We start from the raw sequence: 22,584 nt of genomic DNA on the forward strand, positions 1-22,584 counted from the left end.
ATAGTCTTTTTTTTGGTAAAAAAATAAATAAATAGCATCTACAGACGTCCTCTTTTTTTCCCGGACATGTCTTACTTTTGAACCCTGACAAAACGTCCGGGGTAAGTATTAGTCTTTATTTTGTTTTTGTTTATGAAAAAAAGAAAAAATCTGAGTCTATATACAATACGCTACCTTATAAAATGCCCAAATTTCATAGGCAAAATGTCTGAATGGTTATTAACCTTACCCGGTGATCGGGAAACAGTGGTTCAAGTCCTACACGAAGCAAACTTTGAGCTAAAGTTTACGTAGTACGTTTACAACTATTCTAAAGATTGAATTGCAATACTAATGTTTAAGTCTTGTACTGATCCCTGGTGACCAAAAGGGGACGCTGCATTACAATAAGCAGTGCTACATCTATTTCACTCACATTCATTTCATGATTAACACACAATGCACATTCAACAAAAACAGGACTGCTTAGCCATATGCACTTTTTGGGCCAATTTATTGAGAAACTGTTGAGGTACACAGTGTGTGTGTGTGTGTGTGTGTGTGTGTGTGTGTGTGTGTGTGTGTGTGTGTGTGTGTGTGTGTGTGTGTGAGGGGGGGGGGGGGGCAAGGGGAAGGATCACAACAAACATTCAAGGGGAGTATGTCAAAAATAAACATTTGCACTTTCCAAAATACACACTTTGGTCTTGAGGAGATACGTTCACTGTTAACAAAACATTGCTTTGCTAACAACAATTTTGAATTTAGCTCCTCACTCTTTTGTGATACAGTACAGGGGGTGTTTGGAGTAGCACCACACACATGAAATGTTGCTTCTTTTTTTCTTTTCTTTAGCCAGTTAAAGCACAGTGGACTCTGATTTGAAGGGGGGGGGGGGGGGGTGACATGAGGTAACGCTCAATCTGTCCAAATTAACCTGAGGTACACAAACACAGTACAAGGAAGCAGCAAGAGTACAACCGATGACACACACACAAAATATTTTTATAAACACGAGTACTTCCAGTCCCGCATCAAACTCTGACCATCCCTCCGGTACGCTCACAAAAACGATAACTATGGGGAAAAAAAGCTAGAGACTTAAAAGGTATACACAATAATAAAATCATATCATAGCAGCAAACAGGTGAATCACAATTTAAGACGAGAGAAGGACACAAAAAAATAGAAGCTTTTGGTAGCAGCAAAGGAAAATGACATCGGTCAACTTGTGTTTACTTTTCGGAATTAGCTCGTTCGACCCTTTCACACACACAGACATTTCATTTTGTGGAAACACAAAATGAAGGAGTGAGTGTCTTGGGAAGACCACCTTGGTTTTTGCTGTTCTTACTTGGATGTACACACTGTGAAACCCCAAAACACGCACGCACGTACGTGCACAAATGGCAAACTTGCAAAAGTCCAATACAAACACTTGATTCAGCTTCAGAATAACTGGAAAAGGAAGCTTTGGCTATGACGGTTCAAGTACGATTAAATAAAAAACGCGCGAGAAAACAACATAGTCTACACAACGTCTTTTGTTGGTCGATGTCAATTTAATCACCAGCTTTCATCACCCCGTGTGGGAATCCAGCCCGAAAAACAAAAACCCTAAATAATTTATAAAGGGAGGAGGGGGGGGGGGGGGGGGGGGGAAAGACCCTATGAACCAAAAGGATCGCTCCGTGACCAGGTGTCTTCTTTTTCACAAAGTGCATCAACAATGTTTTTCTGTCACGCCCTCCCAAACTTGTCGCTCACTCGAACAGCATCCCGGAACCTCCTGAGCCCCCGCCGGCCAGCCTGAGAGAACTTAGCTTATAATCCCGCTAATTTAGCAACACCTGCGTCTGTCCCGCTCGCCACCTCCGCCAAACCCCCCACTCGTCATCGCCTTTCGCCATCCTCGCCACTTCCCGTACGAGCGGGCCCAGCCCGCTCCTCCGTTCCGCTTGTACCCACCCCCCTTGGCAGCACGACAGGTGTCAGCCAACACGGCTAGCGGCTAATGCCAACAACTAGCATAACACCCACCCCCGGTTAAACTGAATAACTGCAAAGATGCTAAAAGAGTAACTCAATATTTGCTAAATGTACAAAAGAATATATTTATTAAGCTATTTCTCTTCAAGTATGAAAATATATTCAGGCTTCCGTTCAGGTCAGGGAAGGGGGGGGGGGGGGCGGAAACCTAAGGCACTATCAAGTTTCAACAGCCTTAAATACCTTGTTTGATTAACTGCGGCACGTACAAAAACCGTTTCAAGGGCTAACGAACCGAAAAGGAGGAGAAAAAAACTGGGACTTTAACTGCCAGACATTGTTGGATTGTCGGACCATCGCCGTTTGCGGAAGGGCGCTTCATAAGTTGACATCACGCACGTCAGTTGGGGTGCTGGACTGGTCCTGCTGCTGCTCTCGGGATTTGCCGCTGGCGTTTGCGCTGCCCGCGCGGTTTTCTTGCTGCAGGCTGGCGGCCAGGACGCGCTCGATCTGCTCCTGGCAGGCGCGCAAACAATCCTGGAAACAAGGACGGCCTCACATTAACTTCACACAAACATTTCGCACCAAGCTTACGACACAGGCTAACAAAATCCCTTCATATGATTGCATGACACTGCCACCTGGTGGCCAAAGTGCACACCAACATGAGGGGGCGCAATCAAAACCACCAGCATGCGCCACTGTTGGAATTCTTGCCATTTTATCTTTATTTTAAAAACAACAACAACTCGGCAGGTCTTCGCGTAGACGTGGGAGGTCGGTCTGTCGGTCGGCGGCTCGCTGCCGAGCGGCTGGCAAACAAAAGGGGAAAGCGGGGGCCGGCATTCCTTTCAAATGTTGTCTAATTGGAACCCGATGGGCCGCCGTTGTGGCGGCGGGGGTCGCCGTGGCAACGCGCACCGCAAACGCCGGAGGGGGCGGCCAATGACGGCGGCCCACCACCGCAACGGGGGAGAGCGCGTGGACTTTTTGGAGGTTGTTTTCTCATCTTAGAGCAGCAGCGGCAGCACGTGCTGGGTGGCGTGAAGGCTAGCTAGCACGCCGCCATCTTGTCACAAAGTGTCAGGATGGTTCACCGGAGAAGCACCGACAATAGCATTGCTCCGCTTCCACTCTTCATGTCAATTACAAGATTTTAGACACGCAAAAGCTTTTATCATACGGTAGTCATTTTTGAGACAGCGGTTATTTATTATTTATTCATTCATTCGTTCGTTTATTGATTGATTTAAGAATGCAGGTCAACAATGCTCTTTTATGGCACTCACCACTTCTGTGTTGGTGATCTTGGCCAGCAGGTCGGTCAGGTTGTCTCTCGCTAGCCTCTTGTCCTTGTGGTCCAGATGCAGGCCGCAGACGGCGGCCCCCATGCTGCCGCTGGCGATCATGGAGGGGGGGTTCATCGCCAGACCGTCATCTGATGACAACAAGGAGATAAGCGTGTAAGAACGGCAGCGTCTGGTGAACACATGTGCAAGCTCCTCCGCTTCATTTTTCCCAGGCTCTGAATTTCTCCCCCCAACCCAACGGAGGAAAAAGTAATTGGAAAAGCAGAGCAGGAATCCTCCTACTCGTCTTCACCGACGACTCCCCGCGGTCCCCGTCTGGACTGCCCGAGTGCGTCGGCTAAACGATGACAAATGTGCCACGACAATGATGAAGCAAATGTGACAACAATGTCAACTTTACCATGCAGGTAACACCAACTCATATTATGACTGGAATGCATTCTAAAAATGGCACGGCAGAAGATCCGTAACTTGTCGACATGTAGCCGGAAGCCAGCGAAAGCCATGGCAATGCAACAAAGTGCGGGAAGGACCCAAGGGCGGCAAGTACCAGTGCTGAGAAAGAGCTTATTGTGCTTTTACTGCACTCAAGTAACCTCCTCTCCTCTCCTCCGTTTCCTGTCATTGAATGAGCGGCGGGCGGCACATGAAACAAGCTCCTCGTTTAACGCCGTCCAGGATATGAAAATATTTCAGGCAAATTGTCAGGCAGAGAGGACACCAGGCCTACGGGGGGAAGGAAGATCACAGGATCGTCGCCCTGACTTTTTCAACCTGGAGGCTGCACACAAGGCCGATAAAGAGGGGCCCTGTGATTGATTGGCGACAGCCATTTCCAGGCCCGCGGCACGCAACTCATCCATGTGGGATAAGACGGCTGGAAAATGGGTCACATGCGTCAGCCATGACTCATGGCGGGAGAACGCCGGCCGGGACGGGCGTGGGAATCGGGGAGGGGGGTGTTTACCTGTAGCGCACAAGGCGATGAAGGTCTGCGTGTGCTTGCGGATCATGGGCACTTTGTCTTCGGGGAGGGGAAGCCGACGCATGATGAGCTCCAGAAAGTCGTTAGGGATGACGGCCGCCATGTTCCACCTCAACTTGCCCAGCACCACCACCTCCCAGTCCTAAAAACAACAATGAAATTCAGCTCAAACACAATTGATCAGACATCCGACTAATTCCGTGGACGTGCCTTCGGTGGGATATGTCGGCGCTACCTCCATCGCATGGCAGGCTTTTATCTTATCACCTTGCGTGCCAGGTCACATTCCTCACATCCTTTGTGTGCACAACGGCGCTAGCGTTAGCAAACCAAAGACCGCTTTCCTTCCCGTCACAAGCAGAGACATGCCGCTAAGCTCGGACCATTCTCGCACGCTTCTGACTCATACGACCAACGTCTAAAGTGAGCTTTTGCCCTTTTCACTCTTCGGAGCACACTACCGCCACCCATTGAACTGGGGTGGAACTGCAACTCTAAATTAGTCAAACATCAGCCCAATTATTCAGCAACATGCAAGGGCTCAATCGGTTGTTGTCCGCTAGCAACATTTGGAAGCAGAAAGTATCTCAGCAGAGGCTCTTGGATATTTCATGTTTTTCATTTATTTATTTAATTTTTTGGGAATTAGGCCAAAGTCACACATAATTGAATATGATTTGCCACCATTTTGTGGCATCTATAGGCTATTTAATGCCTCTGATTTCTGCATTCATTGCATCGACATATGTATGCATTTAGCGTGGCTTTGCCTATGACAAAGTGGAACAGGAATCCAACTCGGCCCCCCAAAAATACACATTAGCGTCAAACATTGAAAGTCATTCAATTTTGAATACGATCCATACTTTGTTCCGTCTCCTATAAATGCTTATAAGTCAACAGATAAGCCAGGGCGGAAACTTCCTGTTATCACGGGCTACTATTTACATTGCTGTGCTTTGATGTTAGCGGAATTGTGTCACACCGGTTGGCCCGCGTGCAAAAAAAGCGCTCTATCAAAAACGCCTTCCAAGTTATGTTTGGACCCTTAACAACTGGAGCAGCTGGTACGAGCAAATGATTGACAGCGGCCGCACACATGCTAGCGTTTAACACCGTTTATCCCCCGTAGAGGCCGTTTTGAGCCCATGCGCTCACTTCCTGGACAGATGTCCCACCCTCCCCTGGACGCTCTTCCAGCTGAAGCGCCGCTGTCGCCGCCGCTTTCCTCTGCCCATCCTGTGAGGATATCCAGGAATACGCAGCAGCAGCAGCAGCAGCAGCAGCAGCAGCATCATCGCAACAACCCGAATGTTCAAACACAGCCGCGCCATTATTTAGCTCATCAACTTTCAGATCAACCCGGGCTCATTTTCTTTCCTCTGGCACAACTTCAAAATGTCAGGGAGCTTCAGTGTGAACACTAGATGGCATCGCACTGCACGACAGGCTCGGGAGGATTGGAAACTTCCTGTGAAACCATTAGCACTACAATGTGAGGCCTTCGTGCACACGTGGGGGGGGAGAACCACACTTTCTCTTACCAGCAGCTCCAGTGGCGAGATGGAGTTGTCGGTGTACATGCACAGCTTCTCGGCGGACATGGGCCTGCTGTCCTTCAGTTTGGACGCCAGGAACATGCACACGGCCGCCAGCAGCTGCAGATAGTTCTTCCTGGTGGGCATCACAGCAAGGAATCTGTCCAAGTAATTGATAGCCAGTGGGAAGATGTCCTCTTCACTGTTTTCAGCTTCACACACCTGGAGAGGAAAAAGAAGAGGGGGGGGGGGGGGGGCAAAACAAGAAAGCGCATTTTAGCAAAGACATCCTGTTTCTGCAAATAGCCAGTAAAAGCACTCATTTGGGTGTTCAAGTTGCAGAAATGCAATTTTTAGGCAAATCGCACTACTTTGAGGGGCTAAACAATTCCAATGTTAGCAATACTTTGCTCGCACGACAAAAACTTGCACTTCGCCATGCTGTCTGCCTGCCTGCCTGCATGCCTTGTGCCCGAGGACTTTTGAAAAATTAATAATAATTCGTGCGCTGGGTAAAAGTGCTTCTTTTTGGGCTGTAAATTAACACCAAGTTGTCGTGTATCGTTCGGCCTATCTATTAAACGCAATTTGGCCTTTAGAAGGCAACTAGCACAAGTAAATATGAAGCTAGGCCACAGTCTTTGCGAAGCTGAATTGTCTTCGTGGTGGAATTTCCGACGCTCCCACGCCTTGTGGTGAGTCATCTCCACTCAATTGTCACACAAGTCCGGTAGAAAAACATCCAACTCGAGCTTGTAAATGCGTGGCATCGTGCAATTATAACCAAAAATGAGCTCGTTTGCGAGCGTTAGCATAGTCGGAAAAAAAACTAAACAATACAAAAAAACAACAACAACGAGCTACCAACCTCGAGCATCCAACCCGCGACGACTTTCCTCATGTACGGCTTAATATCCTTCTGGACCCGCTGGAAGTAGGAGCACTGTGGCAAGAAGCGATCCTCCACGGTCAGCAGGCTTTGCAAAACCCGGTCGTCGAGGAGGATGTTGGGGTCGACCGGGGCTTTCACCTCCACGTTCGACTCCATGCAGTAAAGCTCCATAACTTGCCGTCTTCGTAGTTGCTGACTCAAATATAAAGCTGCTCAAAGTGTCACAGTTTGCTGGACAACGGGCAGGAGGAGGCGACGCATGAGGCTGAGCCTGCAACTTTTGTTTCAGTCTTGCTCGCCCGGCTCGCCTCGTCGTCTCCTGCTTCTTCTCCTTCTTCTTCTGCTGACAGAGTACTCGGCGGTCAAGATGGCGTCGATGGAGACGCGGAACATCCGGTCAATGCCTTTAAAGTAAAAGCGTGACGAGTAGATAGAGTCAAAGCATCCAAAATGAAAAAGTCGCAATTAAATGACTAACTATTTCAATCGTCACGTCTGAAATAATGATAGTTTGAAACACATTTACATCTTTTAAAGCAGAAAATAGCGAACTGGCTAGCCTTTGCATCAAACGAAAATAAAGGCACTTAAACACACAACCTAAGGATTCTCTCTCTCTCTTTTTTTTTTACAGGAAACAAAATCATTACTTTCACATATTAATATTCAGCGAGGAAAGAAACAAACTGGGTACAGCTGACGCATACTGCGGTCACAATCAATTCCTTTGTCATTCACTAGCCACACATTCTACTGCACTTAATGGAGGGTTGAAAACTTGACATCACTGAACACAAGGAATGTAAGGAGCAGCAGTTAGCGCATGTACTAGATTATTAGTCAATACACTTTTGATTTCTTTATTACAATAACATCATATGAAATAGGCCCAAATCCATGCGACACGTCCCTATCACGGGTCTGCACCTTCCCCCCCTTCATTCCACAACATATTTCATGCTCAACTGTGTAAACGAATGAAAAATGCCAAAAATGTGCAGTTGAATACGTCATCCCTGCAAGAAAATGACACAAAAAGTGGTCAAATTACATCCGGATGGGAAGTCATGTGCTCCTTTAATTGCCACACCAGCCACATGTGTCTCTCTTATCATTAAAAAACATTCCTGAGCTGCTTCCGATCATGTGGGAAAACTTTTGAATGACAGCTGAAGTTCTTTACACAACCCCACCTCCCCCCACCGCCGCCGCCACCTCACCGCCTCGCTTGCTTCCCCTCCCCCCCGCAACCAAAGAACTGAATGAGACATGCAGTTTCATTGAGAAAAAAAAAATAAAAAAAACACACTGTGGGAGCTATTATGAGAGGCTAGCCTGGGAAGGGAATGTCAAGGTTAGCCAGATTAGCTCAACTTCAAAGAAAACATGAGCTGTTTTTCCTCATCTGACTTTTTTTTTTTTTTTTTTAAGGGTACCCCAACCAAATGTATACATCCCAAATGCAGACACTTGGGGAGGACAAAAGAAGCGGTGCGGAGACTTTGAGCTGTTTGTGCACGTGCGCTACAATAACGCATGCACGCGCAGAGGTAACCGAGAGCGCTGGGAAAGCGTGGAGGAGCGTGAAATCACCTTGATCCAAAGATTCCCGCCGCATACCAGCCCAGTCGACCTACCAGAGGCCCCGCACATGGGCAGACGAGAAACAAAAGTCGGGCGGAAAAATGCCTTTGAAGAGCAGGAGCGGAACTCGCAGCGAGTGAAATGTGAAGAAAGTTACCGACAGCAGCTCGCATTTCTCTGAATCTATGTTTGGGCCCAAAATGGCCGACGCCTTACCATAACTACCTAGCGAGCATCCCTCAAAACATAAATACCGTCCCACCCCTGCTACGGCTGCGTCGCTAACCCCCTAGGGTGTAAAATTGGGAGGCGGAGGAGCGTTATGCCAAAGTGGAACTTCCCCCTCAGCAAGCTTCTGGAAGCGGGCCCATCAGATGAAAGGAAAGACGGAAGGGCCAAAAAAGGACGCACGGGCCGATGCTTTGGCGGGCCAACTTGCTTGATTACAGCTTAGGAAAGGGACAGTAGCGCCCAAGATGCTATGGCTGGAATGCCGCGGCCGGGACTCCCGCCGAGCAATGGCCGACACGGGGAGGAAATGTGCGCACGCGAGTGTCACATGCTGGCCTGCTTCCCAAACGTGAATGGCAGTTGATCAAAATGTCTCCGGGTACGGTCACATGCCCGGCGGGCTATTCCAAGCGTGCAAAAGTGGAAAGAAGGTGCTTTCCCGCAATGGCCCATTAAAGTGCCACTGCCTATCATTTCCTCCATCGAGACGTCATTAATGCATCACGTAGGCGGCCGCCATGGAACACTAACGAATGGGGGGGGGGGGCGTTTCCTCACACTGTGCCTTTGGAATGTTTTGGCTATTCCCAAAGTCATCATTCAAAGTCAAATGGCAACATTTGGAAGCCAGACAATGCGGGGACAGATAGCAACATCCGGTCGGCCCTGCCTTCTCGCCAGCTCGTCTGGCGCTTTGGAACACAAGAGGGGTTTTCTTCTCGGCGCCGGGGACCTCGGGTCACGGGACACCCCACCCCCCCCCCACACTACCTCAACCATGAAGTGTGTATACAAGCGTGACATCGAGCAGCTTGCCTGGCTCACTCCTGGACGCTCCACAGAACATTGGGCTATTCTCCACGGCGCCCTTCAGAACCAATACTTCCATCGAGTTCAAAGGTCAGGGCCCGAGAGATGAAAACGAAAGATGCCGAGCATGAAAACGTTCTGGAAACATACAAGGTCCAAAACCAAAAGCCCACTTTTTTTTTTTTTTTTCTTTGTGAATGAAGTCATCAATTGACATATGCGTGTGACATCACTCCCTCGCTTTTTAACAGTTGAAGGGACTCCTTGTTCGCCCCAACCATGGGATTAGACGCGCTCCAAACGGGGCACAAAGCCACGTTCGGCGTGTCGGCCACAGAGCTCGACGCCTTTTAGGTCGGCGTCTGGATGTGGGTTATGTAATGCCGACTGAAGGGGGGCCGAAGCCCCCCCCGCACATGTGGCGCAGTGGACGGAGCCAAAAGCCGGCGGCCGCCTGTCGCAAGTCAACAAGTGTGTATGTGGTCAGAGATTAGAGAAAAAATTCGGGCAGATCGGCTCGGGTGGCAGCTGTTGACAACTGGAAGCAGATGATTGGCTGAGGCCAATGAGAGCCTGCCTGCCTGCCTGCCTGCCTGCCTGTGTCACGACAGGCCATCGGGGAGACAAGAGCATTGCAGCTGGACACTTGAAGGAAAAAAAATCTTTTCCACTTTGCAAGGCACAACTTCCAAGTTGAACAGTAAAAAGCGCTCACAGGGTTAATTGACGGACTCGGAGGTTATGTTCCTGAGCCGTAAAGCGTCACGGGGACCAGACGGGGTACCCCCGAAAAAGACTTTTTTTCTTCCCCTCTCTAAAGGGCTTCATTGTTCCGCAAATAGCTGGGCTTTCTTCGTGCCTTGGCTTCCCGTCGCGCACACGGCAACGTTTCCCCTCCTGCACGCTTACATTTCCCTCCTGAGAGAAAAGGCGGAGGAAATGGGATGGGAGGGTGGAACGGAACGTGGGGTGAGGGGGGGGGGTGGCTCGCAATTTGGAGCCTTTCAAAGCGATATGCTGCTTCCAAACGTGCAGCAAAGGGGAGGGATTGTGTCTGGGAGCTGCTCGGTGTTTTCCTGTGCGCCGTGCGTGCTAGCCTCCAGTGGCGGCATAAAGGGGCCCTGTGTCAGGGCCCCAGTCAGATCCGGACCCAATTCGCCTCATTGCCTGATTACATTCAGCACTGAGAAGACCTTCAAAGACACAAACGTGCTCTGAGGAGTCATGCCTGGATAAACAGGTGACCCCAAGAGGCCAGGTCATGGAAGGTACACAAGCAGCATAGCGAGCCTGGAAATGCCAGGATTACTTAGCTTAGCCACATCATGCTAACACTGTCAGAAGCAGGGGGGGGGGGGGGGGGATAAAGTGTAAACACAGATTTCAGGAACCAAAGTTAGACAAACAATTGGATGAACTCCAAATTTCAATGCAACAAGATGAACCTAGCAAAGATTGCACAATACGGATTTGACCACAGAATGTTATCCGGCAGCAATTATGACATTAGCGGTTAGCAATTTGGCTGACTCCATTTGTCACACAGGTCCTACGGTTTTACGCTACTGTTATTCTTTTACCATCGCGTATCAAATTTCTCTCCATTTATTTGTTGTGGTCGTTTGTTTTGGGTGGCGCGCCCACAGTAACAAATCCAGTTGAACAGGCACAATGACACAAAAGCAGCGCAAAAACACACGGGCGTCAATTAAATAACGAGCTTGATGGACCAGATAAGGTTTTGTCTCGAGGTAGATCGTGACAGGACACGACTGTTCCCACAAGCCGATTCCCACAAGCGTATTGGGAAGATGGAGGACGGCGCTGTGAGAAAGAGGTCACAGCGCCCGAGTGTCGTGGAGCCACCACGGGCCGCTCGCTCGCAGGCCGGCGCTTCCCAGGACCGAGACCACGTCCCCGGGGGGGGGGGAAGGCCGAGGAAAGTTCTGGCGGGGCTACTTTGCGACCTCAGCATATAAGGACAAAACGTCACAAGCTCAAGCAGCTCGTTTTCAATCACACGGCAAATTTGGACATAATGGCCGCCAACGGGAAGTTGTTAGGACCCATGTTATGGTTGGACGTTGGGGCCAGAGCTCCGAGCCCTCGGTCAGGATTCCCACCGTCAGCGAGGAAATGAAAGCGCAGGGAAGCTTTCTTTTTATGGTTAGCCCATCAAGACATAAATAATCCCGCTCAACGGCGGAAAGGGAAAAAAAAACGATGACGGCGCTAAAAAGAAAATGCAGAAGAAACGCGTACGAAAACACTGGCGACAAAAGAGACGTGGAAAAAAAAAATAAAGTGTGTTGACCTGGAAAAAAAAAAAAAAAAAAAAGCTAACATTGTTGAGGAATGTGTGAAATGTGAAGCGTGGGAGGAAAGCTTCCACACATGTGGCTGTTAGCTCCATGTGAAGAGCTGCCAAGGCTCTCAAGGTGCGGCCGCTCTCACTCTACCTACCCCCATTGAGGGGGGGGGGGGCATTTCACAGACTATTGCTTGCTAGCAACTATGCTAAGCTAAAGTTACACTGCGCAACAAAGCGGGAAAAATCTCATCATTGAAATTGCATGAGACATTTTAGTGAAGCCGGTCGAATCGCAAATCAGATTTATAAAAAATGGGGGACAATAGCGCCAACACAAAGGGCCATTTTCACTGGACGTATTGGAAAGTCTTTATGTCACCTCTGAACTTCTCCAACGTTTCAACTGACAGCTGATATTGCGCCCCGTGTCCGGGTGGCGCTAATCGCGCCGACGATTTCCAAAGCGTTGTCAAATGTGCCTTTCTCTAACGGCTGATAAGACAAATATGTGACAGCCAAGGAAATGCACACAAGAGTGAGAAAGTGATACAATTCCCTTACGCTACAATCATTTCCTCCCGCCGCCGCCACGCTTTGAGCAAATCCTTTACATTTTGGTACGGGACGCGGATTGCTACTTTTCAAACTCAAGTACGGGACGACGGAAAAATGGCCATAAAGCAAGTATGTGGCCGGCACGACTCGACGGCCAGGTTGGATTCTTGAGTGACATCCCTGCCGCCTACCCGTTGACAGACGGTCTAGCGTGGGAACCCGGCAACATCCCAGCTGATTGCGCAGCCGTGATGTTGCGCAACGTGTCGACTTTGAGCGCCACTTCTCCAAACGCTAAAGTTTGGCTTTGCGCTGACTCGGTCGCTTTTTTGGGAGTGTCCGCATTGACGAGACGCTGAGTTGCATGTGGCCCGCGCGACCCCGCCCACCCCAAACAGAGCGACTTAACGACGGCGAACGACGCCCGTTTGAGCGCCCCCCCCCCCCGACGGGCACGCGCCGACACGTCCGGCGCTGCGCCTGATGGGAACCTGAATTTGTTCTCACAACCCCGGCAGGCATTATCAAACAATCTGTTGTTGCGCATGGCGGCAAATACGCCGGCGTGACGGAGCGGCGAATACGTGGCGGCTTGGACTTTTGGCAACAAAGGGCCCAGTGTCACTTTAGTCTTAGCACTTGAATTTCCCAGTTTCGCCGAAGGCAGCATCAAGCCACGTAATGTCTTTCCAAAGATTTTAAATATTACAAATAATGGCCAAATGGAACATTGCGTGGGCCGAGAGGACTTAGGCGTTTTTTTTGTTTTAAATCACGGCAGAGAAAGGACGCAGTGACGCGGCGTTCGACAGCGGCGAATTGTCGTACACGTCAAACACGTTCGCCCGGGGCACACTTGATATCGTGTTTCATTTGAGTTGAGGCTTTTCATTCATTTCGGACATTTACAGTCGACCGCCCAGCGCCCCCCCCCGTCCGCCCCTGCGCCGAGGCCCCCGCCAGCCGCGCTGGAAAAACCCCGTGCATCTGACTCGCATGGCCTGGCTCCACTTGTGTGTTCTGCTTGGCCCGCGCCGCTCGCTCTGGAGGAGGAGAGCTGGCCAATTATCCCCGCCGCCGCCGCGAGACCAGTATGATGTCATCCCCCTGCTCCGCCATAACAGGCTGCAGATGACAGGAGGCCTAACGAGAAGCAGGGCCGCGTTCAACTGGCCACTAAATCCCAAAGGGACGGCACGTCGATGCACAGCCATGACGTCATCGCCCAAACGTAAAAACGGAGTTTCCCCAATTAAGGGGCAGCACGAGAGACTGCGCAAGACCGGAAATGACTACAGTGTGTTCTAAAAGTCTCGCCGCACGTTTCACAATGTATCGGTATCGCTACGATCTGACCTATTAGCTTCGCATTTAGCGTGGCTTTTTTTTTTTTCAACGTTTGTAGCGTTGAACGCAATGCACCCGGCGAGACAGCAACGAGCGAGTTCAACTGGGGCTTCGTGGCCTATACGTGCCTTGAGCAAAAATACCTGCGACACTCCCCGGAGAGGCCGCTGGAGGTACGTTTATTCTCACATGCTCAGGCGCCAGCCCGCCCGCTTCCTCCGGGGCGGGAATACGGCCGCCACATCAGAGAGGGCGCGAAGCGAGCCTGCGGCCCGCCGTTGATCTCCTCCCGTGGCCGCCAGCGCTTCCCGCAAAACCGAGCGCCGCATATAGACGGCGGACACGACGACGCGTAGGCTCGTCCACGGGCCGCAGTGTAAACAAAAGGCGCCTTTCACGCCGACGACACGCCTGCCGCTTTGTAACTTCTTTTTTTAATCCCGGAGTCAAGAGGCCAAAGTGCGAGGCGGGCCTGCCTTCATTTATCAGCCGGGACAGATGAAGGCTTTTATTTTATTTTTTCCCCCCATCAATTGAATCAGCAAGGTGGCAAGGCAGCTGAATGTGCCAGGAGATGATATGACATCTGGGGGAAGCCCCTCTTTTCTCCGTAAAGGCGTGCTAACTCTGGCAATATGGCAAACTGCGGACGCCGTGTCATGAAAGAGCTGCCATTTTTTACTTTTAGCCCCAAAACAAAACAAATGATTGCATTCAACGTGCTGTTGAAAATGTAGATTCAATGTCGATATGGAAAATAGTCACAACTACGCTTTTTCTTCATCGTATGATACGATAATGTCGATGAGACATAAAATGCGGCCATAGGGTTGAATTTGATTTACGGCGGAAAATTTGGCTCCATGACATCAGCCCGCAAATGCGCAAATAAAGTGCACAGAGCATGACAAGCATGTGCAAACAGCACGGCTCCATCAAAGCGCGTTATCGGCCTCCCCTCCGCTCCACCCTACTCCGAAGAAGACCTCCCCCTCCGTCTTGTCGGCGCATCTCCCGCAGAACATTCCACCCGCCGTCCCACCTCGGCCCGACGCCGGACTTTCCCACAGAACCCTAAACCCGATGAATGAGAGCGGGTCATTGTTCCGTCGCCATCCCAGCAACTTCCTCATGGAGGAATGCTTGAGGAATGCCGGCGCCAGCTACCTGGCATTAGAGGGGCTTTGTGAAGGGGGTCAAAGAGCTCCCACGATGGATCCAAACCAAAAATCCCATTTGACAATAAGCGAGCGAGCGAGCGAGCGAGCGGCCGGCGGCGCTGGTGGTGGTTAGCGCTTGTGCGGTCCCAAATGCCAAACAGCAATTAGGCCCGGAGGTACAATTGTACTCATTCCTCCTTACGGGAGCTTTTAATTGAAGGTGCGCCAGGGGAGGATTTATTAGGATACGTTCCGATCGTGTCCGGATGAGTCTTGCTCGCGACAAGTCGCAACCGGACCACGTGTTTTGTTTACAACGACTTAGGGATTTTGATTTGGCCGCCGTGGGAACCAAACGGCGAGGGCAGGTGGTGTAAAGATTTGAAGACGGCTGTTAGGACAGGAAGCAATTTGACAGTAACCCGAGCGGCCCGGCTTCAAATACGCGCACAATGTACTTGCCGACGCGATAAGGAGCGCAGATAAGGCGGCGACTCAAGGGGAACGACGGGCGGGCCGGCGGGCGGGCGGGCGGGGCACCGCGAATGACAAGGGGCCGCTCATTCGGTTTCACACCACAAAATTGTCTACTCAGCTTTCCTCCACCCCAAACACATTGAACGCACATCATGGAATCGCAGCGAGAGCCACCCAAAAGTCACGTCAAGCTCCAAACCAAACCGCCGCCCCACATGGCTGGATTTTTTTTTCTCCTCCCTCCTTCCCTCACAACAAAAGTCAGCACATGTTTTATTTACAACACCCTTCCAAGAATCGCAACCCAGGGAAAAATGTTAGCTAGAATTCCAACCGTTCATGATAAGAAGCAGACTCCGATTTATGCTGTTGAGTCAGGGATTCCCAAGTATTGACATTCAGGGCTGGATAATTATTTCTAGAGAACTTTCTTGGACTTACCCCATTGAATGTTGACGTGCCAGCGCAAGTGGTGCGACCGTTGGTGCCCTAAAGGGACATCAAGAGCACTATTTAGTGCTTATTCAGTGACTACACACAGCATTAAGTGAAAGTGATATGGTTTAATGACCGCCTTATCAACATCAAAAGGAGAGCATAAAAGTGTCCGACTTTTGTTTTCAACATCACTGTGGTTACCAAAAAGGTGTGGAGGAAAAGTGAAATGTTTGAGACTTCTAATCTTATTCTTTAACCTGACCGGTCATACACAAAATAAACTCAAGAAATGAATTTGTCCAAGTTTCGGTCTGGCGGCCATTTTGACGCTCGTTCTCTTTAATCAACAATTAGGCGGCCATTTTCAAAATGGCCGCCGTTTGCGTCTGCCTGGTACAAGACCGCTTTCAAGTAAAATCCGCAAAGCTGATGGAGGTGACATCAGCTCCATGGTTGGAATAAATCAAAAAGCCGCACCACCAATCTGGTGGCCGTGCTTGAGGCTGATTTTTCCCATGCTGTTACAACATTAAGCGGCATTATTGATGACGCTAGTGAAATGTCTGGAATGCGGCGCGAGTGGGAAGATGGAGGGATCTCTTCGGAAGCCAACACTCCCCCCCCCCCCTTAAAAAAAAAAAAAACTATTTTCTCCAGCGCACGCTCACCTAGCAACGAGCTAAACACGCGTCAACATTGGCGACGTGACGGCGACGCGTCGCCGCAGGGGCTGGCGGAGCGCGCCGGCGGCTGTTGGGATTCATTTACACGCGTGGTTCACTCCAATTACAATAAGCATGTCATTAGCCTCCAACTGCAAAATAACACCTTTTCGCTATAAATACTACACAATACGATCCAATTACGATATTTTTTCCCTTTAGCAGTGAACCAGTGTGGCTCAACTTGAAAAGACCCCGGAAAAAGCAGACGTAGGCTCAACAAATTCCTGGGACTTCATCTGTCATATGTACATAAAGTTTCTAATACACACCTCTAGTCTTTCATAATGTATTTGTTTTTTCCTAGAAATGACATGGAGGATTTTAAAGCAATGCGACTCACCAGTGGATGTCCGCCGACCCAAGCAGCCAGCTAGCCCACCCGGTTGCTCAACGGCACCTGGTCGGCCTAATTACTGCCCACAGAATCCAGGCTATGGCACCCTCTTGTGGCCAAATGAAGCACTGCAGCTTATTGCCGTAGTCAGCCATGATTTTTTTCGGGCACTCCAATTTTTTAATATCCCAAAAACATGCATTGTCGGCTGATTGAGCACTCCAAATGTGAGTGTTCATCACTGTTGGACAAAATACATAAGAATCAACTTTAATATTGCTTTCATATTGTAAAAGCTAATTCATCTCTTGGGCGAGCCAGTGCAGAATGACATTAAAGAAATGAAATTACGCCAAAGTCTGCATTCAGTCTTTCTGAGCTCGATAATATGGCGCCACCGTGATGTTCCACATCTGTCGAAGAAGCTCGTGTAGTTTAGAAATCCACATAAAGGAAGACGGACGCGCTGCAGGACAGAGAGAGGGGAAGCGTATATAATGAGCGTATTGTAAAATTGCTCAGATTTGGTTTTCTTTTGACACAACAGCCTAACCTGGATCCAGACGTAATACAAGCATGTAGAGAATAAGAGCAGCCAAGACGAGTTTATGGAATGGGAAGGATCCGGAGGCGGCCGTCAATCTCCTGTAAGTAACCCTCAACAAGGCCTCCAATTTATGGAGAAAGGAACCTGCATGTTAAGAGTGACAAATGGATGTGTTGCTCAAAACAAAGGTCCAGGGAGTCTTCTCACCTGGCGTCGAGGCATTATCAGCAGTTACGCTACAATCTGCGTTGACATGCGACACCTTCCTGTCACGTTCCTCTTCTTGGATGATTTCTAGCGCCGTCCGTCGTTGCTCTTCCGTGAACGTGGCGCTACCCAATTCGCCCAGGACGAATTCCCGGCCCTGATCCGTGAGCCCGAGGGGCAGGAGGACGTACAGCAAATAGAGCTCAGCCACCGTACGAAAGGCATCTAGGTGGATGTTAGACGGGCTGTGCAACCACGCTCGGGTAGCCTCCCGCACCGCCGCCGGCTCGCCCACCTTGGAATAGAGGAGGATGCTGCCGGAGGAGCCGAGAGTGAACGACAAACACTGTGCAATGACATCATGGACAAAGGGTACTCACCACATTTGCAATATTTGAGCTGGTATGTCCTCCATATGCTCATAATGCTTCAGGACCCAAGCGAGGACACCTGGCCACCGGTTGAGCTCAGCCAAAGCTTGAATCCCCACGATGCAAAAGCCAGCCTTAAGCTCACCCCTACTTGAGTGGATGGATACATGATCATGTCAAGAAAGAAGAATTCATTGAAGAAAGACTGAACACGTCACCTGACGTCCGCTTCCTCCTCGTGGGCGAGGCACTCCAGCCCTCTATCGCAGATACGAAAGGAAGCGTCGAAGTCTGTATTGATCATCAGTTGCTCTGTGGCATCTTCTAACATGTCCAACAGTTTCGATTGCGTAGAAGACAGCGGAGGGTTGAAAACGGGCATAAAATCGCCGCTTAACGTTGGGCTGCTCATGACTTTAATTGTATGAAGTCAGTACAACTATGCTACAAACGTTTTTTGTTGCTAAAAATATCTTAAATACGTAATTCTACGCACCCCGGTGTGTTATTTGTACACAAGACGGCCTCTGGTGAATATTGTTGACATTTCCGGGTTGTGAATGTTTAGCCAATGGGAAGTCACGTTCTCAACCAAGAAACTAGCCAATCGCAACGGGCGATCTTCAGGTTACGCACAGAGCCAATCCAATGCAAATGCAGCTTCTTGACGGGGTTCCTCTGCCACTTGTAAACACGTGTCCGTACCTTCCTGTTTCTTCCCACTGTATCGTTTCAACGGATACATCTGCAATCTGTAAGATATTCGATTGACAGTTTTTTTTATTTTATTTTAAGATTTGCTATTATGATATTAAGCACTTCAAAACTTGTTTTGCGTGCGAAAAAACTACGTAGCTGTTGTGTAGCTAACGTGCTAGCGGGTATTAGCTTAAGTGTCATTTGTTTCTATTCAGCATTGTAATGTATAAGACTTGTAGCATTGTAACGTGTCAAAGTGTTTGGCAATAGTATAAAGACACTGCCAGGAAGTTTTGCTTTTACTTAATATTCCCAAGAATGTTATTTTATTCACATTTTACCATGCATCGCCAATCAAAACACTTTGCGCATGCGTTAGGAAAAACATCTGTTACTGGTGCTTTTTTCTTCCCCAGAACAAAATGGCCAAAAGCTTGCGGAGTAAGTGGAAGAGGAAGATGAGAGCTGAGAAGAGGAAGAAGAACGCTCCCAAGGAGCTTGCCCGCCTGAAAACAGCCCTCGGTCTGGCCAAGAAAGATGACGACGCTGTGATGACTGACATGCAGGAGATTGCCACCGTGGTCCCGGTCGAGAAGATCAAGAAAGAGGCTGAAGCAGTTGTGGAGAAAGATGGAGACAATGGTGAGCGAGTTTGTGCATTTCCGCGCTGCCTTTGTAAACGCACATTACTTCTCGTGAATAAAGCATTTCATCACTTGGGTTGCAGATGGCACCATGGATCTGGACAGCAAACGCAACAAGAAGACATTGCTGAATGAGCATGGACAGTATCCGGTGTGGATGAACCAGCGGCAAGCCAAGAAGCTGAAGAGAGTGAGAATGGCCCAGAAGTCCGGCGGCAAAATTAAGAAGAAGAAGAAAGGCATTGCCTGGTGAAAAGCTGAAGAAAAAAAGACTCTGAAGCCAATTGGTCTTTCCTTGATGACTCATAAATGTGGTCAACATTGACACACCACAGAGAGAGAGGCTGTTTATTTTTATGTAGCAGCGAGAATATGGTGATTTCTTTTACGTCTGCTTAAATGCACGTCTTTCTGTATAGAAATTCATTTCAACAAGTTGAACCATAAAAAGTGTCACCTTCTTGTCTAAGAGTTGTCTAATCATGTGATAGGAATTCCATGCGCGGTGTGTAAATACTCCACAAATTAATTTCTCAGCATCTGTGACTATTGCGATGGGCTTACGGATTGCGCCGGCATCTCACTGCATGAGCTGGACGTAGGCGGCTGGAAAAAGGCCGGTGCATCCGTGGCAGCTTCCCTTCCACCAGCCCTCGTCGATCATCTCGATGTCGGTGATGACGTCGTCCGGGTTGAAGGAGATCTCGTCCACGTCCTCTGCCAAAGCCGGCTCGTTACATCCACGCCCGACTAAAACAAAGCAACGACCTTAAAGTAGCAACGTACCGCCTTGATAGTCAAAAATGGCGACGGCTTGGATGCCAGCTGAGAGGTCTTCGTAGACGTCTGTTGCTGGGAGATGACCCCAAAAAAAAAAAGAAGATATAAGTGGAGGTACCATTGTAGGTATTTATGTTGTTGCCATACCCGAGCAAGCTGCTGGCGGCACAAGTTCTTCATAGTCATTGCCTCCCTCCTCCAGCACAGGCGGCAGCGGCGGCGCACCCTCCTCGTACTCGCCGCCGTCCCGCTCCTCCTCCGTGAGTTGGTCGTAAATATCCTCAGGAGGAAGGTCCGAGTGCAGGAAGTGGTCCGAGCGCAAAGGCAAAGGCGGAGGCGTATCGTCAAATGCTTTAAACTTCAGAAAGAAGCAAAAGTAGTCGTAAATAAAATTTGAGAAATATTGAAAATAAAAAGCAGCAATTAAGGAAGGAATGGAAATTTGAAAAATCATTTTGGTTAGATTTTTTTTTTTTTTAAGAACGCAACATAAGGCGTAAAGTGATTTGATGAGGGTTTAACCTCTGGTTCTGGTATAAACTGTGGTCCTTCCGGTGTATTCTGGCTGATCTCCGGTGAAGCTTCACACTCTGCAAGCACTTGTGGAACATGTGCAAGATGACGTGGCTCTTCTTTGCTCTTTTGCTCCTGTGCAGCAAAAGCAACATTCAAGTCCAGCTCCTCAAAATCCTCGCAGGATTATTATTATTATTATTTTTTGGGTCACCTGCTGTTTGCGTTCCGCTTCCTGTCGTTCTCGCTTCTCTCTCTCCATCCTCCTGTTCTTCTCTTCCTCCACTCTCTTGACGTTCTCCTCGTCCGAGGCCTTGGCCAGACTCTCGAAGCGAGCCTTCATCTTGGCGGCGTTGGCGCTGGCTGGAAGGCAACCCGTGTTGAGCCATACTTTGCTATATTGGTCCGTCCATCCCTAAATGAGGAACTCACAGGCTTCTATCGGCTGCGTCTTCTCGTAAGCGGAGGCGGGGGCCTCCCTGTCGGAGAACCCGGCTGCACTCTTCAACATAAAGAAAGTTCCTTCAATTAGCTTTGTGACCTTCTTTCATTTATTCATTCTAATCGGGTGGAGTCACCTTGTCCATACGTTCCGACTGTACACCATATCGACCTCCGAAGCCCGTGGAATAATCTAAATATGGATTACATTCATGTAGCGAGCCCACCGGATCAGCGCCTCGGGGTTGTCACCTCTTTGCGACTGATGCTTCTCCGTTTGCCCTTTGTAGTCGTAGCCCAGGGCGGCTTTATCCACTTTCTCTCTCTCCACGCCGTATTTGCCCCCGAAGCCTTTGGAATAATCTGCAAGCACACGAAACGCACACGTGAAATACAAAGAAAAAGGATATTTTCAGGAGTGGCTCATGGTTTCTGAAGCACCTTTCTGGGACGCGTGCTGCTTGACTTCTCCTTTATACTCAAAACCCACAGCAGACTGCAAAGAACATTTTGGATTGTCTTTCAATTGATTTTGCAAGCTTGCTATTTGCATCGTGCGGTGTCGTCGACTGACCTTGTCGCGCCGATCTTTCTCCACGCCAAACTTCCCGCCGAATCCCTTGGCTGCATCTTTTTGGGAACTGTGCTGCTGCACCTGAGCCACGTAGTCGTGTCCCACCGCCACCTGCCGTGCCACAAAACACAACTTGGTATGATACTTTGGATGGCAGCCAGAAAACTTTAACGTGTCAATCGCACCTTGTCCATGCGGTCCGTCTCCACGCCGAACTTGCCTCCGTAGCCGTACGACGCTTTGGGGGTCGTCTCCTGATGTTTCACCTGCTCGTGCTCCGCTGCCACTTTGTGCCTCAGTTCTGCAACACTGGCCGCCCCCCCCCAAAAAAATCATCACAAATGCGTTTTTAGATGGAAGATAAACATATAAAGATGAAACCAATGTACCTGATGGGCTCTTTGTGGCCAGAACCTTCAATGGTCTTGGCCCCCCATCTTTGCTCCTGTTCCGACACATCATTCTAAAAGAGGAAGAGGTTGCTTCAAGCGACATCTTGCAAGCGTACCGAGAGGAAGTCCTCAAGCATTGCAGTAGCTACCTCAAAGTCTGGGTCCGTCTCCCAGTCGTCACCTTCTGCAGCCACCTTCATGCTCACATTGTGCCCCACCATTGACTTCCACATCTGCAGAAATAACAGTGCCGTATTTGTATTTTCACAACTGCAGCGGCATAATGGAAAAAGGGCACGTGCAAGTTTCATTTCCCTAAAACGGACCATAGTGATTACATATCTTTTAAAAATATAAATGCGTGACAATTTGTTTCATTTGCAATACAAAACATATTTGGACTTTATATTGCCAATATTGTTCAATGATTACTTTTGAAGGTGTTGAGAAAGCACATTATGCTGTCATAAAATTGGCAACCCCATCTTCATTTATAAAGACAAAAAGTTACCAACCATATAGACAAGAATTGTTTAGGTAAAAAATCAAAGACATATAAACAAGATTCAGAATGAGAAGTTGACATTACCTTTTTTAGTTCGTCGCCAGTCGATTTCCGCGTCTCAGTCGATGTGTCGACACATACAGTGCGCGAGCATCAAAGTCGCGTGCACGAGCGGTGCATCAACGGAACACATGATATTCCAAGCCGTGCGCGCGCGCGCTTAAAGCCTGGCTATCTTATATAGCA

General features: G+C 49.1%; 4 protein-coding genes across 5 annotated transcripts; 1 reads left to right on the plus strand and 3 right to left on the minus strand.

Annotated features, from left to right (window-relative positions):
- Positions 1-479: 479 nt before the first annotated feature.
- Positions 480-6,865, minus strand: LOC147040431 (G1/S-specific cyclin-D2-like). The gene is made up of 5 exons (XM_085902702.1): positions 6,670-6,865; positions 5,808-6,023; positions 4,246-4,405; positions 3,258-3,406; positions 480-2,505 (listed from the first exon to the last, which is right to left on the minus strand). Exons 1-5 carry the CDS (start codon positions 6,862-6,864, stop codon positions 2,347-2,349), a joined length of 879 nt encoding a protein of 292 aa, XP_085758828.1. The 5' UTR covers position 6,865; the 3' UTR covers positions 480-2,346.
- Positions 6,866-16,768: 9,903 nt separating this feature from the next.
- pex26 (peroxisomal biogenesis factor 26) lies at positions 16,769-18,445 on the minus strand. The gene is made up of 6 exons (XM_085902701.1): positions 18,009-18,445; positions 17,800-17,937; positions 17,420-17,733; positions 17,219-17,356; positions 17,017-17,131; positions 16,769-16,906 (listed from the first exon to the last, which is right to left on the minus strand). The coding sequence occupies exons 1-5, from the start codon at positions 18,200-18,202 to the stop codon at positions 17,031-17,033; spliced, it is 885 nt and encodes a 294-aa protein (XP_085758827.1). The 5' UTR covers positions 18,203-18,445; the 3' UTR covers positions 16,769-16,906; positions 17,017-17,030.
- On the plus strand, positions 18,379-19,602 carry llph (LLP homolog, long-term synaptic facilitation factor). Its single transcript, XM_085902704.1, has 3 exons — positions 18,379-18,544; positions 18,906-19,131; positions 19,217-19,602. The coding sequence occupies exons 2-3, from the start codon at positions 18,912-18,914 to the stop codon at positions 19,384-19,386; spliced, it is 390 nt and encodes a 129-aa protein (XP_085758830.1). The 5' UTR covers positions 18,379-18,544; positions 18,906-18,911; the 3' UTR covers positions 19,387-19,602.
- Positions 18,805-22,411, minus strand: hcls1 (hematopoietic cell-specific Lyn substrate 1). Of its 2 annotated transcripts, XM_085902698.1 has the most exons (13): positions 21,983-22,411; positions 21,831-21,904; positions 21,627-21,750; positions 21,442-21,552; positions 21,309-21,363; positions 21,120-21,230; positions 21,005-21,060; positions 20,859-20,928; positions 20,641-20,789; positions 20,436-20,561; positions 20,061-20,271; positions 19,920-19,985; positions 18,805-19,850 (listed from the first exon to the last, which is right to left on the minus strand). In XM_085902698.1, the coding sequence occupies exons 1-13, from the start codon at positions 22,160-22,162 to the stop codon at positions 19,714-19,716; spliced, it is 1,470 nt and encodes a 489-aa protein (XP_085758824.1). In that variant the 5' UTR covers positions 22,163-22,411; the 3' UTR covers positions 18,805-19,713. The 2 variants fall into 2 exon arrangements, with proteins under 2 accessions (XP_085758824.1, XP_085758823.1); XM_085902697.1 differs by having other exon boundaries at positions 21,309-21,552.
- Positions 22,412-22,584: the final 173 nt, after the last annotated feature.

The sequence above is a fragment of the Syngnathus leptorhynchus genome, chromosome 21 (genome assembly GCF_054491065.1).
Source record: "Syngnathus leptorhynchus isolate UIUO chromosome 21, UIUO_Slep, whole genome shotgun sequence".
NCBI classification, from domain to species: domain Eukaryota; kingdom Metazoa; phylum Chordata; class Actinopteri; order Syngnathiformes; family Syngnathidae; genus Syngnathus; species Syngnathus leptorhynchus.